This window comes from Triturus cristatus, chromosome 11, assembly GCF_964204655.1.
Source record: "Triturus cristatus chromosome 11, aTriCri1.1, whole genome shotgun sequence".
Lineage (NCBI taxonomy): Eukaryota > Metazoa > Chordata > Amphibia > Caudata > Salamandridae > Triturus > Triturus cristatus.
Window position 1 is genome coordinate 1,165,401,496 of NC_140594.1, and position 17,277 is coordinate 1,165,418,772.

The 17,277-nt window shown below is 38.8% G+C and overlaps 1 protein-coding gene across 1 annotated transcript in view; it reads left to right on the forward strand.

Annotated features, from left to right (window-relative positions):
- Positions 1–17,277, forward strand: part of LOC146788644 (putative cation-transporting ATPase 13A4) — a 468,281-nt gene that overhangs the window by 176,696 nt on the left and 274,308 nt on the right. The window contains exon 4 of the mRNA XM_085635854.1: positions 12,279–12,349. Coding sequence (XP_085491980.1) covers positions 12,279–12,349 — 71 coding nt within the window. The remainder of the gene's footprint in view (positions 1–12,278; positions 12,350–17,277) is intronic.

Consider the following 17,277-nt stretch of genomic DNA (forward strand, 5'->3'; position numbering starts at 1 on the left):
TTAGGCCTTGCAGCAATGAGAAATCGGGTACTGAAATCTGTTGGAGAAATTGAATATTTGGCTGAGAATGACCCAGAAAGTACAGATATATTGAAAACAAACATGTTGGACACATATTATCCCAAGAGAAGTCATCATCTGGAGAACATGTGTCTCTATGAAGTGTTACAGAACTACATTTATTCACGGAAAGCTGCAGAAGACATCAACAGTGGAAAATATAAAGTTGTTGGTGAAGAAGGATGTTTGGTGAAGCAAACCAAAGGAAGTTTGATAAATCACCGGAAGCTGAGTTGCGACACTACCGACAAGAAAGAATTTTACTACTTGGCTCTTTTACAGTTGTTTAAACCATGGCGTACAGAGGATGAACTACTGGGAGAATTCCAGAGCTATGAAGATTCTTTTAATGCTTGTAAAGACAGCATACAATGCAGTACATTCTCAACTTATCTGCAAATGTTAAATGAAGAAATTGAACAGGAAACTACAATTGCAGCAGAAATAGCTAGAGACAGTTCTCAGGACAGCCAAAGTTCAGGAACATACAGTCAAGATCCCCTAGGACAACCAATCGTTGAAAATGAAGCATCAATAGCCATGAATGAAGTGGAAACGGCTATGAATCAAGGTCAAGAAGAATTTATAGACTTAGAAAATTTGGAAAGACAACTGAATCAAGAGCAGCAACAAATTTATGAAGAGATCAAAAACAAAATTGATCACGGATTTCTACATATCAAAAAAGAGTGCTCATGCACATCATTTCATCCAATCAGGATGTATGTAAGCGGACAAGCTGGCACTGGAAAAAGTTTCCTAATTAAAGTCATCAGAAGCTACCTAAAGCAAAAAACGGATTCTACTTTGTCTTGTGTGGTTACTGCTCCAACTGGGTTAGCAGCATATAACATAAAAGGAATCACCTTACATCGTTTGCTAATGTTACCAGTGGAGCATGAGAACAAAATACAATTCAACAAGCTAACTGGAGAAGCATCCTTGGAAGTTTCAAGAGTATTGAAGAAGATGCAAGTTCTCATTATTGATGAGGTGAGCATGGTATCGAACTTAATGCTTGCCTTTGTGCATTTAAGAATGCAGCAAATTTTGAAGACAGACTATGACGTGTTATTTGGTGGAAAACACGTCATAGTTTTTGGGGATCTTTTGCAACTTACTCCAGTTAAAGGACAACCAGTGTTTAATACTGTGACACATGAAGACACGAAGAAGTCATTGGGAAGCATTGGAAATACAAATATTTGGTCCTTCTTTGAGTACAAGGAACTTACAACTAATATGAGGCAAGCAAACGATGAAGAATATGGAAGTATTCTGAAAGATATCAGGATTGGAATACTCACAGAAGTTGGGAAAAAAGCATTACAGAGTCGGCTGCTACATAATTAATTTCCAAAGGAAGAAATAGTTGCAGAGAAAATATACAAGAATATTGCAGAAAACAAAAGTGTCATCTGCTTAATGCCAACTCTACGTGAATGCTCAATATTTAATGAGGAGCTTTTGAAATTGGAAAAGGAAGACATCAGGAAATTGGAAGCAGTGGACAAAATTGAGGATGGAAGAATTACTGTCACAGTAACAGGCAAACTGAAAAATAAATTGGACTCACTAGAGAAGAACATCTCCAAAACAGCAGGATTAGAAAAAAATCTATATGTTTGCATGAACTGTAGAGTGTTTTTAAGGAGAAATTTGGATGTTGAGAAAGGCTTAGTGAATGGAGCAATGGGAAGAGTTGTGGGTTTTATTAATTATCAGAAAAAAGAAGGAATTGAATGTTTAAAAATAAAATTTGATCAGATAGAAGAAGTTAAAGATATTTGTCGTTGTACAGTTCGTTTTATGCTTGTGAAAGACTTATATGTACGTAGGAAGCAGTTTCCGTTTTCTCTAGCATATGCTGTAACTATTCACAAGTCTCAAGGATTGACTGTAGATTGTGCATTTGTGAACATTGGTTCAACTGTGTTCAAAGAAGGTATGGCATATGTAGCTTTGTCACGAGTCAAAACATTATCAGGTTTATTCATGATAGACTTTGATGACTCAAAAGTTAGTGCTGATACAAACTGTGTAAAGGAGTATAATAGATTAAGAAGAAGCTATGCTCCTCATTTAGGTCAGTATCCTGTGTTGGAGAAACGTGTAGTTTCTCGTAAAAGGAGAAATGAGAATATCTGTAATGAAGATATAGAGAAGAGGAAAAAAAAGAGGAGTGATGTAATTGCAAGCAAAAAGAAAAAGGAAAATGAAGAACAGGTTGTAGGATGTCATTTTGAAAATAGCTCTGGTGTCAACTGCTATGCAAATGTAGTGCTGAATGTTGCATTTTATCTGGAAAGTTTGCAAGAGCAGATAATAGTAAATCAGGGAAAAAGATTCTGTTCAGAGCTGAGTCTCCTTTTTCAAAAGCTGAGTAAAGATAAAACTCAAATAGAAAGTGCTACTGACATTAGAAAACTTTTAGATGTATGTTCAGGACGAACACAGTTTTCTCAAAATGAACAGCAAGATGCACACGAATTTTTGATGTATTTTCTTCAGGTAGTGGAAGAAGAAGGAGTTCCCATTGACATTTTTTTTGGTCTCTCTTATAAATGGGAACATAGTTGTGATAATTGTTATAATATATGTGGCTCTATTGTTGATAATGAAAGGTTTATTTATTTGACATTGCCAGAGAGTAAAACAGTCACTTTTGCAAAATTAGTTAAAGATGCTAATCATAGCATGAAATGTGGTGAGTGTAATTCTGACATGTTATCAACATTAATTTTAAGGGAATACGGACAGTATGTAATTTTAATGATGCAACGATGTAGAGCTGATGGATCAAAATTGGATACTTTAATAAAGAAGTTTACAGGACAGCAATTATCAATTTCAGGAAAAACTTTTGTAACTGTTGCAATAATTTTCCATGATGGACCTACTGTTACTTCTGGACATTACACAGTTTATCTAAAATGTGAAAAAGGCTGGACACTGTGTAATGATTCCCAATTGATTTTCAAACAACGTTTGCCTTTTGATTTAGCAAATTCCTATCTAATCTTCCTGAAACCTAAATTTTAGAGAGACTTGGCAAGATCTGGACAAAATAATTTTACCATTTTACTGGATTACCATTGCAATTTTGTAAAAAAAAGATTTTTAAAATTATCATTTGGCCTAATGGAAAGATAACCAATTGTAATGTGGACTTTTTTAATTTTTAATGCAATTTTGAAAAACCAATAATTTAGAGATAATCGGTAACTTCTGCACATTTTAAATTTTGGAATGCTATTGAACTGCCATTGGAAATTTTTTTCAAAAAAGATTTACAAAATTACTATTTGGCCATGTGGAAAAGTAAGCAATTCTATTGTGGACTAAATAAATTATTCAAAAAATTTTCGTGAACCAAAATGTTACAGAGAATCGGTGAGATCTGGACAGATTAAACTTTAGAATTTTAATGGATTTCCCTTGGAAATTTATTCCAGGAAAAAAAAAAAAAATACTATTTGGCCTAAAGGAAATAAAATCAGATGTATTTTGGAGTTATTTGAGATATAATATTGTGATTATACTTCTCAAACAAACATATCAGACGGTATTTTAAAGAAAAAAGTATTGTTTTTAGATGATATTTTTTTAGAATAATATGCATTTCTGTAATGATAAGTTTAAGTGAGAAGAGATTCTGGGCTTTTTTAATACAATCTTTGTGATTGTTAATTTTTTTTGCCCGCTGTAAAATGATGAATGCAATTGCTTTCACAATTAATAGTGAAATGCAATATATTCTGAAAACAGCAAAAATAAGGCAAAAATATTTTTTTGGTAAAAAATGTAAATATGTGTACTGTATTATAAAATGGTTTAAAAATATTAATACTTTTTTCTTTATTTTCAGATCGATATAGAAAATTTTCGGAAACTACAACCATTTTAAAAACTATTTTTTAAAAAAACAAATGAATAAATATTTTTTTGAGTGAGTATGGTAAGTCAATAATAAAAATTGTAGTCTCTCAAGGACTTTGTAATGTGATAAATGATTTTTAGTGTTTTTTTTAAAAAAATAAAAAAAAGGTACGCTTACCGTACGCGTACGGTAAAAAAAAAAAAAAAAAAGTTTTTAAAAACAAGTAAAAAAAAGATGGAAGATAAGGTTGGCTCTTAAAAGAACCGTTGTGTTCATGCAGGGACAGAGGAAAGGAAGCATGGGAAAATCATTCAAAGCTACAAATGTGCTGATCTATTTTGTTGTTCACTAGGGAAACACTGGTCTCCCTATGACAAATTAGACCTTTACAAAATGTGCAATGAATATCAACCTTCCGAAATCGAAGGTTCATTTCCAGAGGGCCAGCAAAAGGAGATTCTCCCCCCACAGATGAAGGGCTCACCTGACCTGCAGAAGAAGGAGTAAGCCCTGCAGGTGATGGTCCAGGCTGAGCTGCTGTGGATGTACTGGCTCGTCTTTCTGAAGAGTTACCTCCAAAAAGATGACCATGTGTCCTTCTGTGTACATCCTGGAGGTGTCTCTTCATGGTGTGATTCCCAAAGGAATACTTCCTGTTAGGATTACCTCTAGAAAGTACACGCTTACACAGCTTGCAAGTAACTAAAGGTGCATTCACCTTTTGCTGGCCTTCTGGAAAAGTAAAATAATCCCAAACATAAGAAGGCTTTACTTTCCTCGCTCTCTGCCTCAAGACAGTGCTGCTGGTGCTAGCCTCACTCTCAGAAGAGCTCTGCTGTTCTGCCATCGTATCCCAAAGACAAACCAGCTCCTTCTCCCAAGGGATCACAAGCAGAAATGAGGGGAATGGGTGTGGTGTAGGAGAGTTCTAGAACTGAAAGTACTTTCAACCAATCAAAAGTTGTGTTTCATGATCACATGACCTACCGTACGCTTACGGTACGCTTACGGTGCGCTTACGGCAAAAAGTACGCATGCGCGTAAAAAAGACACACGCTTGCGCGCATGCGCATAACAGTCACTCCCCGGTACTTCCGCGTAACGTGCGCGTGTGGCGTAAGCGCGCACGCGACCCACGCGCAGTACGCGCGGCTACGCAAAGTACGTAACTATACGCAAGCAGCGTAGATAGATTACGGGCGTTGCGTAAACCGTACGCTTACCGTGAGCTTACGGTACGCGTACTATAAAAAAAAAAATAAAAAAAAAATAAAATCTGGAAATAAATTTTACATGTTTATTTTAAAAAATGTATATAAAATAAATATTTAATGATTTTAAAAATTTAAGCATAGTCTTTATAAAAGGTAAGAAAATTAAATTAAAAATATGTTTGAAAAAAATGAAGAATAAAAAAAAAAAATAGCATTTAAAAAACCTTGCAAATTCACTGAAAAAACCATGGGTTTCACACACGTTATAGTTAGGAATTAGCATTTAAAAAACCTTAGAAATTCACTGAAAAAACCATAGGTTTCACACACGTTATAGTTAGGAATTAGCATTTAAAAAACCTTAGAAATTCAGTGAAAAAACCATAGGTTTCACACATGTTATAGTTAGCTGGACATTTTACTCGTAAAAAACCAATGAAATTGCCCCGTTATAGTTAGTTCAGCTAACTATAACTCGCGCGCCCGCAATGCACTGCTGATGACGTCACATATTACATCACTCATGACATGGTCAGTGACATCACTCATGACATCACTCATGACATCTAAAATGACATCACTGATGACATCACTGATGACATCATCCTTGTGATAGAGTGGCAGACCTCCTCTCACCTTAATATAAGCTTTGATACACACATTCAAAAATAGAGACTAAAATTTTCAAAACAATGGACATACCAATACCAGTTACAACAACCTCTTCAGTAATTCTAAGATCAACATACACATCCACTCATTCACCAGCAGTCCTATACAGTCACTCATACATGTACTCACTCATCATATGTACTCATACACCTATACATCCTGTTACATAATGCCACTCATCCATAGAGTTACTCACACACATAGTCACTCATGCTAATAAAGAATCAAACATACATTCACCTGCATATACAGTTATACACACACCACCACACTTACTTCTACGGAAACTTACACATACTTAGTCTTTTAAACAATCACTTATAGAAACACATACTTATTCATACAGGAACTCTTTCAATCTCTCCCTCTCACATATACTCACATATATACACCAATAGTCACATATACTAGTTTAAAACATATGTAGTTACTCATAAAGACACTATTGAGACAGTCATTCACTCACTAACACACCAATACACACACGCATCCACCCATGCAGTCCTGCACACATGCTCTGTTCAACACATACAAACAGTGAGTCACTCATTCATGCACCTATGCACTACATCATACCCCCCACCGAACCATGCAGACACTCAGACTAATACTCAAAAAAACCAACTAATAACCTATATAGACACCCATGTAGCTACTCACCAACCCATGCAGCCACTTATACACAAAGTGAAAAAATGATACAGATATTTACATATTTAAATATTACTCACTAAGCCATGTATTCACTATGATACACTTAATCAGTCAGTTACACAATCAATTTTTCAAAAAGAAATCATCCATTTAGACAGTAATATACCCATTTATTCTTCTATCAACCTTGAGATATACATATATAAAACATATTTAATTTTCAGAAAAACACACATTCACTGGATGATGTCATCTGTGATGTCATCAGTGATGTCATTTGAGATGTCATCAGTGATGTCATGAGTGATGTCACTGACCATGTCATGAGTGATGTAATATGTGACGTCATCAGCAGTGCATTGCGGGCGCGCGAGTTATAGTTAGCTGAACTAACTATAACGGGGCAATTTCATTGGTTTTTTACGAGTAAAATGTCCAGCTAACTATAACATGTGTGAAACCTATGGTTTTTTCACTGAATTTCTAAGGTTTTTTAAATGCTAATTCCTAACTATAACGTGTGTGAAACCTATGGTTTTTTCAGTGAATATATATATATATATATCTTGCATGTCCGTCCTGGGTGTTGGCTATTCTGAATGCTAAATTGCCTCTTGAGGACCTGATCTTTCTGAGTCTTAACCATCTTGTTTCCTTCAGCAGGCTACCCCATTTGATCCCTTTTCTCCTCAGACTCGCTGTTTGATCTTGGGCAGCTCTGTACTCAATATTCTGCTACTTTGTCTTGCCTGCCACCAGTCCTTGTCACAGTCCCTGACACATACCAGTTTCCCGGACAGAGTCCTGACAGCTTTCTGTAGCTCATAATCCACACTAAATGTGAGACCTATAAAAGAACAACTATATAAAAAATGAAATTGATAAAAGAAAACACTACTCCCCATAATTAGGTTGTTGTGAGTGCCTACTACTCCTGGGTCCCAATGCAATGGAATCTCCTGCACTATAAATAGCTGCAGCCCTGAGCAGCTGGCTTTCCCCTCTAACTCTTTCACCCTTGCCCCACCATACCTGACCATCACTCGAATCTTGAATCAGACACTCTGTCTGAAAAAAAGGCACTCCCACACTTTGCCTGTCTCTTTGCAGCAAGGGTGCTCTCAGCCCTAAACTAGCAAGGAAAGTTAACTCCCATGCCTCTTTGTAAAGTAAGACAGTCATAATTGTGATGCAGCGGGCCCTCACACTTCTGGGCCCTAGTGCCACTGCTCCTGCTTTACTGAAGAAAAACGTCCTTTGATTGGACTTATAAGCATTTTGGCACTGAGTACAATCTGTTTACCTAGGATTCAAATGTATGTATTTGTTTATCTTAAACACTAAGGACTTGATTTAGAGTTTGGCGCAGGGGTTACTCCGCCACAAACGTGACGGATATCCCGTCCACCGTATTACAATTCCCACAGGATATAATGGGATCGTAATACCACGCACGGGATATCCGTCATGTTTGCGACGGAGTAACCCCATCTGCCAAAGTCTAAATCAGGCCCTAAATCATTTTGTGGCAGCATGCATTATACTCAAGGGCCACTGGAATCATGTGATTCTGTGGCCGTGGCTTTTCTGCATAATTATGGATTTTCCGCATTTGCCACATAATCCATCATCTCCTACTAAAACTTTTATCAAAAAATATTGTTTCTAGCTCAAATGGAACAAAAGTTGCTACATGTGTCCCTGCAAAGTGAAAAGTCCTTCACAAAGGTTGACTGGTTATCTTTCAATCTCTTATAGTTGTGTTAGGGTGTTTAACTGGTACAAACAAGGTGAAATAGTTGTTCAGACAGTGCCACTATGTGTAAAAATGACACAAAATGAAATAATACTATCACCAAATGTGCTGCATTACGCAACATAATTTCCCTTTTCTTGCTGCATCATTTAGCCAACCCTGCTGCTTAATTTGGTCCTCCACTTCCACATAATTCCAGGGGCCCCATTTATACTTCGTGCAATCCAAGTTTAAAATAATGAAATCTGTATCCACAGTGCTTTCTGTTACAGGCTGCAACCTCATAAACTATATACATATAAGTCACTATTCGCCACTGCGCCAACCTGAATTCAATTCTTTGACTCTCTGATCTTGCAACAGAGTGTTCACAATAGAAAACTGAGGGTTTTATAATGTGAAATAGTAGATTTTTCACTGAAATGACGCATATCATCATAATGAACACAAATCAGTAGATTAGATAATAGAGATGTTTCTAATGTGAAAATGTAAGACAAATAATAATTTGCTTGCTAATTATATCTAAATCTAAATGTGAGCAGTAGTTATATCTGTATTTACATACCTGGTTCTGTTCCTCTAAGCTGTACTTTATCGTGTAGTATCTTGTTATCAATGCTACTGGGACAAGATCTGTTAGAGCAATATGATGTTGATTTGGATTATCCTTTCAATTAATTATCTGCAATTAAGAGTCTGGCTCCTATTAATAATGGAACAAGACCCATTGCACTATTACTCAACCCTTTATTAATACTAATGAAAGGAGTGTGAGTAAGCTGAGTGTTGTAGAAAATAATTGTATTAGAGAATTTAATGAAAGGCGAGTGGAAATTAGTAGAAACACTGCAGAAGCAAGAGAGATTGTGATTGCATGAAGAAACTGAAGAGAGATTTAGAAATTTGAAAAAGCTTCTTAGATTTAGAATACTTCAAGAGAAAAAGGGAGTTATTTGAATGATGCCTGATAAAAATAATGATTGGGAAACTTCAGAAATGATTGAATGAGTGAGTTTAGTTATAGTTACAGAAAATATATGTTGGATGATGACCCTACATTCAGGGGCATTTATCATGTCTGCGGTAAAACAGTTGATTTTAACATTACATTCCAGGAATTTTGCATTAGTATTTCAGAAAGTGTATCATGTGAGTGAAATGAACGTGAATGAAATGAGTCTGTGTGACTCATGGTTTTTGTCAATTGTTAATGGATATATTGGGTGTATTGATTCCTCCTATTAATGTGGCTTTGAATAATGTCAAGATTAGAAAGTTGTCTACATTGGTAGATCAAGTTTCTGCTAATACTGCAGGTGCCTTACTTAAAATTAATGAAGACATGATATATCCATATATATATAATCGTGTGCATTTGTTTTGTAAATGCTCCACATATTCTAGTTTGCCCTTGTGAATAGATAAAAATAAATGCTTAAAAAGTACATATTTTTTCTATCAGTTACAGGTAGTCACCAGAAGTTCCACAGTGGCTCTGATAAAGAGGCAGCTGGGCGATGTACTGTGGGTGGGCAGCATGCACCGTCTTTCCCAGAGTTGTTTTCAATTCCTTTTTCAATCTAAGGAGGGTCTGGCTTTCCTAATGCCCTTTGGGTACAGTGAAAGAGCTTCAGGTGGCTTGTGGACATCCAATGCTGTGTCTTTTTTAACAGTTCTTTTTGGTGCATATTTCACTCTCTTGCCTTTAACATGCAATAAAATATATGTAGCACCATGTTCAGAAATTAAACTGCACCTTATTCAAAAGTCATCCAACCTGAGACTGCAAATCTACAGGCTTATCCATAAAAGGACATATGCGGAAGTGGGTCATTAAATGTGAAGGATGTGGGTTCTTTACAAGAAATGAATCTGCAATCTTGGGTCCACTGGGAACTAACACCCTGTTGTAGCACTTAACTCTCCCAGGGTACTAACGAAGAGCAGTCCAAGGCCTACTTACGGGAGTTGATGCAGGCTAGTACCCCAGTCTGCAGGCACAAAACATACAACACACAATTACCCAATGTCCAGGCCAGTCAGTGCTTCAACTTATAAAATGGAAAAGCAATCTATTACTCATACACTACTCAACTATACCCATTATTTACAAATATATACTTGAAGGCAGGTGGAAATGCCAATGGAGATACCGTCCTAACAGTTCATGCCCCTTACATGCCCTGAGATCCATACCCACAATGCCACCGAAATATACTAGACACAATATAAGGGAGAGCAAAATGTCACCACATACATCGGAGCAGAAATATGTCACAATATACCAATGCAAAACCACTAACATCCCAAAGGGTGTTAACATCTTACAATGGAATTCACTAATAGCTTTTGTGTGTCACTGCATGGGGAAAGTTGTGCTTTGATCCTGGTGATCCACTCCAGCCACCAATAATGGTTTCTTCAGGCTCCTTGGTCACTACATTTAGCAATTGTTGCTCTCCCTCCTTTTACTCGGGACCTGTCTCCTATCTTGGAGCCTGACATGTCTCCAGAGCTCTGGGTCTTACTCAGCAGCCCTCCAGGACCCCCTAGTTAGACTGCTTCCCCTGCCTGAAACCTCTAGGCCCCATTGTCTCCTTTGACCACTTGCAGGGCTCCTACACCAGTGGAAGTCAAATGCCTCCTCCTTCAAGAGGTCACACTCCTGCAGAACCAGTAAACGGAAGGTAACTCTCCATGGTCCCTCCAGCAGGCTCCTCCATCTATTGGCCATGGACAAACAAATCTTATTCCCTGGGGTTCAAAAGTCCTGTAGTCTATCTCATTCGGTGATTATCTCCTCTGCAGCTAACCATTCCTTTGGCATCTCTTATTCATGGTCCTGACTGCTCTTCAAAATCTAATTTCTAAAAGGGTTTTTCAGTGGTGGTGGAAAGTTCCAGAAACTATCTACCTCTGCCCAGTTATAGGGTCACACATGATCACTCCATTCGTGCCCGATCCTCCTGCACAGGATTTTGGGAATTTCCAAGATGGGGCCATCAAGTAGCCTGCTGAAAGAGCATATCTGAGAACCTAAGCCCTGCCCCTAACTACCACAGAAGTTTGGCCCTTTCCCTCCTCTTGTGATTGACTCTAGAGGTCTATCTACCCTCCTATCTTTCTGTGGAGTTGAGTCTTCCTAGGGCACGTGCAATGTAAAAAGTACTTAGCACATGTAGATTCTGTTCTCACTTCCTCCCCGCCTCTAACTCCCCCCACCAGAAACATGCTTAATGTCTGGGTAATGACCTTATTGTGTGAGGAGGACTTTGATCAATCAGCAGTGTAATTAACTTAACCCAGTAGTGTGATTCAAAGGCACAAATATAATTACGAGCCTATTCAGAGAAAAATCAATCTTGAAGTGTCCAAAGGAGTGCAGATGTGTGGAATTTAATGTCAGATCTGAATTCAGTATCCTGACTTACTATAATATTGGTGTGTCATCTGTGTCTCTAGGTCTAATTATGGTAAAACTGCAGTGTAGTGCAGATTTCAAGATTTTGCCCATAGTGTATAAGACAACAAAGCACTCTGAAAACCTTTATAAAGCCTACACAGGCCAATGCCAATCCATGAAGGGTTCTTTTTGGTACAGGCTACATATGCACAGGTCGACTAAGTTTTAGCATAGTCCTAAGCATTGAGCCCACACATGTGTGTGCACGTGTTCACATTCAACTAGCCCAGAGATTATTACCCTTGCTGTTCTGGGCTTTATCATAAGAAAATTCACACTTGTGGTTTGCAATCCCAATTCTATTATAACAGAGTTTATAGTGACTGAGACTTTGGTAGTGAGACTCATTCACAGCTAAAGTTCATAAACCAGGGTGTCGAAAAAGTGAATAATCCAGAAGGATTAAATAGGAGGATCTCGTTTCACACAATACCCTTTCTTTTGGAAACCAAAACTCATTAAGATCACTTCTTGGAAGGATGATATTTGTTACTCTGCATATGCAACCTTCTCTTATGTGATCAAACTGTGGTGGAATAAAGTGGTCTTCTAATAAGGTCTTGCTTGTTTCTGCAGGTTCGATTTATTCAGGTACAGAAGATTCTGTATGTCTGGGACAGCTCTGAGAACCGGTTCATGAAAATTGGGTATGGTTCATTCTCCCCACACAAATAAATGAGAAACTGTTTGCATCCAGTCATAACTTGATATTTTGGGAATGGGGGAAGTTCAGGCATCCTATCACCTCAGAAATCTTAGACCTGTTGGAGCCTGGTAATGCCATGAGCGAGGGCCTTTGCTCCTGTGATGAAAAGTCACACAACTCGCAGGAAGAACACAAAAGTCCCATCATCTTCAAAACCTATAAAATACAATCCTCATGTGCCATCCAGATAGAGCCAGCTAAAGTAAACCATGTTAGCGACAAACACACCTGTATGACATCTGTTTATAAACCAATGGTTCCTCTTCTCCTCTTTGGCATACCCACTTGACATTTTTCTGGCTGACTGTACCCTGTGTGTGCCATGTGTTGCTCCTCTGTCACTTCGGGAGACTGTGTTTCCCATTTCCCGTTGCTTTCTGCAATTGGTGCATGCCACAAGCGGCTCCTCTATTCGGTGGACCTTGACAAGCAAAGTCGCAAATATACCTGGACCTGCCAACATTTGATGACAAAGGGACAGATCGTATTTGCAAACTTGTAGTTATGATACAACCAGTAAAGAGAGAAATATTCCCTTGTTATTATACTTTGAAAAGCATACAATTTTATGTCAAAAAAGGGGGTATTCTATATCAAATATTTATTGTTTTTAAAAAAAACATGTTTATCCTTAAAAACATACACAATCATAAAAACATTTCATGTTACATCAAATCACATTAATAAAAACATCATATAATACATATCCATTTGATCTCAATCACATATACAATTGTAACCCAATTATAACCAGCATAACATGGAGACAGACAAAATAAAAAGATCCAACCACTCTTTTTCAAATGCACATCAAGAAAAACCCTAAAATACAGCTTGTTACACGTAGATAAATCTGTGCATAATTGAATCTGTATTGGGGCTTTGATTGTGCAAATCCTCAGCGTCTACGCGTTTTGATGGCTTAATGGGATGTAACCATCTTTATCAAGACAACTTTATACTGTCTCCCTCCACAATAAATGTAATTCCTGAATTGTAAGAGACTTTTCTATATGCTCCTGGCTCTGTAGATATTGAGCAAACACCAACTCTCCATCTATGTTTCTCCTGATTAGTACAATGGCGTATTGCCTATTGTCTTTTCGTTGGTATAAAAGGTGTGTGTATTTTTAAATTTTCTTCTTTGAATTGATGGTGCCAATTAATCACACCGTAGGAATTACATATACGTCTTCTTCTTTTCTACAGCGTGTCTCAATTACGCTGTGTTCTGTCCGTCGTGTTTGTTGCTGGATCGTTGTTGCTCCGATCCAGCAACAAACACGACGGACAGAACACAGCGTAATTGAGACACGCTGTAGAAAAGAAGAAGACGTATATGTAATTCCTACGGTGTGATTAATTGGCACCATCAATTCAAAGAAGAAAATTTAAAAATACACACACCTTTTATACCAACGAAAAGACAATAGGCAATACGCCATTGTACTAATCAGGAGAAACATAGATGGAGAGTTGGTGTTTGCTCAATATCTACAGAGCCAGGAGCATATAGAAAAGTCTCTTACAATTCAGGAATTACATTTATTGTGGAGGGAGACAGTATAAAGTTGTCTTGATAAAGATGGTTACATCCCATTAAGCCATCAAAACGCGTAGACGCTGAGGATTTGCACAATCAAAGCCCCAATACAGATTCAATTATGCACAGATTTATCTACGTGTAACAAGCTGTATTTTAGGGTTTTTCTTGATGTGCATTTGAAAAAGAGTGGTTGGATCTTTTTATTTTGTCTGTCTCCATGTTATGCTGGTTATAATTGGGTTACAATTGTATATGTGATTGAGATCAAATGGATATGTATTATATGATGTTTTTATTAATGTGATTTGATGTAACATGAAATGTTTTTATGATTGTGTATGTTTTTAAGGATAAACATGTTTTTTTTAAAAACAATAAATATTTGATATAGAATACCCCCTTTTTTGACATAAAATTGTATGCTTTTCAAAGTATAATAACAAGGGAATATTTCTCTCTTTACTGGTTTTAAGTACCCCATTTCCCTTGAGTTTCAAGGGGACCCTCTCAAGTCTTTTTTCACGTTATGATACAACCTCCAGACCTTTGGCCCCAACTCCAGTCCTTTTCCCTCTTACTATCTCATTGTCTCTTCACTTAACCTAATGGATTCATCTTACAGACTCTTTTAAATTTCACCTAAGTCAAGTACTGCATCTACCTAATAACAGAATAATTCACAGGTTAAATCCCAGATCATCTTCCATAATGTCTCTGATCAACTCAACTAGAACTCTTTGGCCCAGCACTGCCTACAGGGTGAGGATTCAGTCACTTCTGTGTTGACTCCATGTGTGGTTTCCTGGTAGCTTGGTACAGCCACTAAGGGCTTGGATTCTGTCACTCCTCTGTACACCCCACAATATGCTTCCTGGTGACATAACAGTGTTCTTTGAGACTTGCATTCTGTTAAAGCTAGGTATACTCTATATTGTACTCACTAGTGACTTAGCACTGCCCAAGTGGCTAGAATTTTGGCGTTCCTGTATTAACTCCATGTAGTTTTTCATGGGTAGATAGAATTGCGCCAGCGGCTAGTATTCTGTTGCTCCTGGATCGACTCCTCGTTGTGCATCCTGGTGGCTTACCACTGATCGTTATCGTCCTCTTCATCTGGTCCCAATCCTACTGCCAGTAGTCCTCCTGCTCCTTGCCCACATGTTTCTGCAATAACGCCTCCTGGCCCGTCACACATCATCCTAGCCTTTCGTAGATCTGATGTTCCTTGACCTCCAGTTCATTCTAGTCTTCATGTTCCTTCAGTTCCTGGTCCTGCTCTGCCTGGTCATCATTCCTGTGTACTCCTGCTCTAGTTATTTGGATCTCGGGCCTCTGTTTCACAGGCTCCTGGTCCTGGACCTTTTCTTCCTCCATGCCCTAATTCTCGCCCACCAGATCTCATAGTCTTGTACACCTGGTTATCTACTTCTCTGGTTTGCTTGTTCCTACCTTCTGCTCATGCCCCCCTGTAGTCCTGGTCTAAGTTCTGGTACTCCTTTGCCTGGTCCTTGTGTATAAGGTCCCTGGTGCTTGTCCCACTAGCCTAGGTTTCACAGGTCCCCATGGTAACCCAAGTCCTTCTGTTCTCCTGGTTTTCCTGTTTTACCTTCTTCTTGTCCATCTGAATGTGGACTCCTCTATCATAGTCCTCTTAGTAATGTTTCTCCTGGGTCTAGTGTTTCTTATCCCTTTGATGCTGGTCCTCCTAGTTCCCAAGTGCTTGTTACCCTGGTTTATGTAGTCATTGCCACCCTAGTTGAGGACGGTCCTGATTCTGAACCTCAACGAACTTCTGATGCTAGTCCCACTGGGCTTAGACTTCCTGGTCCTTTATAACCCTCCTGGCCATTTTGATCTAGGGCCTCCTGGTCACCCTGGTCCTTTCTGGTTGTGGTCTTCCCGATCCTGGTCCATTCAATTTTGGCCTCTTGGTCCTCCTTGATGTGATCTCTCTGGTCTTGGCCCTCTTTTCTCTGATCCTTCTTTCCATTGATGTCCTGGTACTGGCCCTCTTTGCTCTGTCTACCTGGGTCTGATACTCCTGGTCCTGGTCATCCTCGTCCTTCTGGTCCTGGTCAGTGCACTCATGCCATCCTAGCCCACCTGGTCATTGTGATCCCAGGTCCTTCTGTTCCTTCTACCCCGGGTCCTTCTTTTACTTTGGGCCCTTGTCCTCTGTGTCCAGAACCCCCTGTTCCACATCCTCCTAGCCCTCCTGATCCTTCTCACCCTGGTCCTGATACCCATAGGGCTATGGGTCCTTATTGTGCTCCTCCTCATCTATTTGTTCCTGGTCCCCTCTGACAATGGCAGCCCTGGTCCTCATGGTTTAGGTCTCCTTGAGCCTGTTTCTTTCTGTCCTGGTCCTCATAGCTCTGGTCATCCCAGCCCTTCTGGTGGTCCACCTAATGGCCCTTAGTTGCCTACTGGTCTCATCATCATCCTACTGGTTCTTATCCTTACTTCCCCAACCCTAAGTCTTTATTCAGGTACAGCCTTGTCACTCAGATTTATGTTTTTTGGGCTTCTAGATTTATTTTGCTGAGACAGCCCTGTCAAGGACAGAAATCAGTGCTCAGTAGAGAAATAACTTTGCCCACTTTGCCCACTTAAAACACTGGTTAGTATGTTAAAGATCAAAACTACCATTATTTATATATTTGAGAGGTTTTATATAGCGCTGGCTGGACCAGAAGTATTAGAGCGCTTTACATGAGTATAAAATAGTTACAGTCACAGGAACAAAAATCAACAACAATCAACAGCAGTGAATAATAACAGGTTACAAAAGAGAGACGGTTTGTAACTATACAAATACAGGTATAAGATCAGGAGCAATTTACAAATATTAAAGGAAGACGATGGGTCAGGGTTAAGACCCCCAATATTTGTTAAGGAGGTGCACTTTGAGGTCCGTTTTAAAGCTGAGATAAGAAGGGTTGCATCACAGGTCTTGGGGGGGGGGGCATTCCAGGTTCTAGGGGCATTGCCGGAGAAGGAGCGGGATTGGGTGGATTTATTTATTGACAGGGGTGGGACAAGGAGGAGAGCGTTCTTATTTCTCAGAGCTCGGGAGCTGCCCGCTATGCAAAGTTTGTTGGCGAGGTAAGGCGGCATCGTTTGGTGGAGGGCTTTGTGAGTAATGCAAGCATTTTTGTAGGCAGACCTGCCTTCGACAGGAAGCCATTTAAGAGTTTTGAGAACTGGGGAGATGTGGTCGAAACGTTTGCAGTCAGTGATGAGTCTAGCTGCGAGGTTGAGAACAGATTTTAGAGGAGCTAGGTGGATCTTAGGGATTTTGGTGAGGATGGCGTTGCCATAAT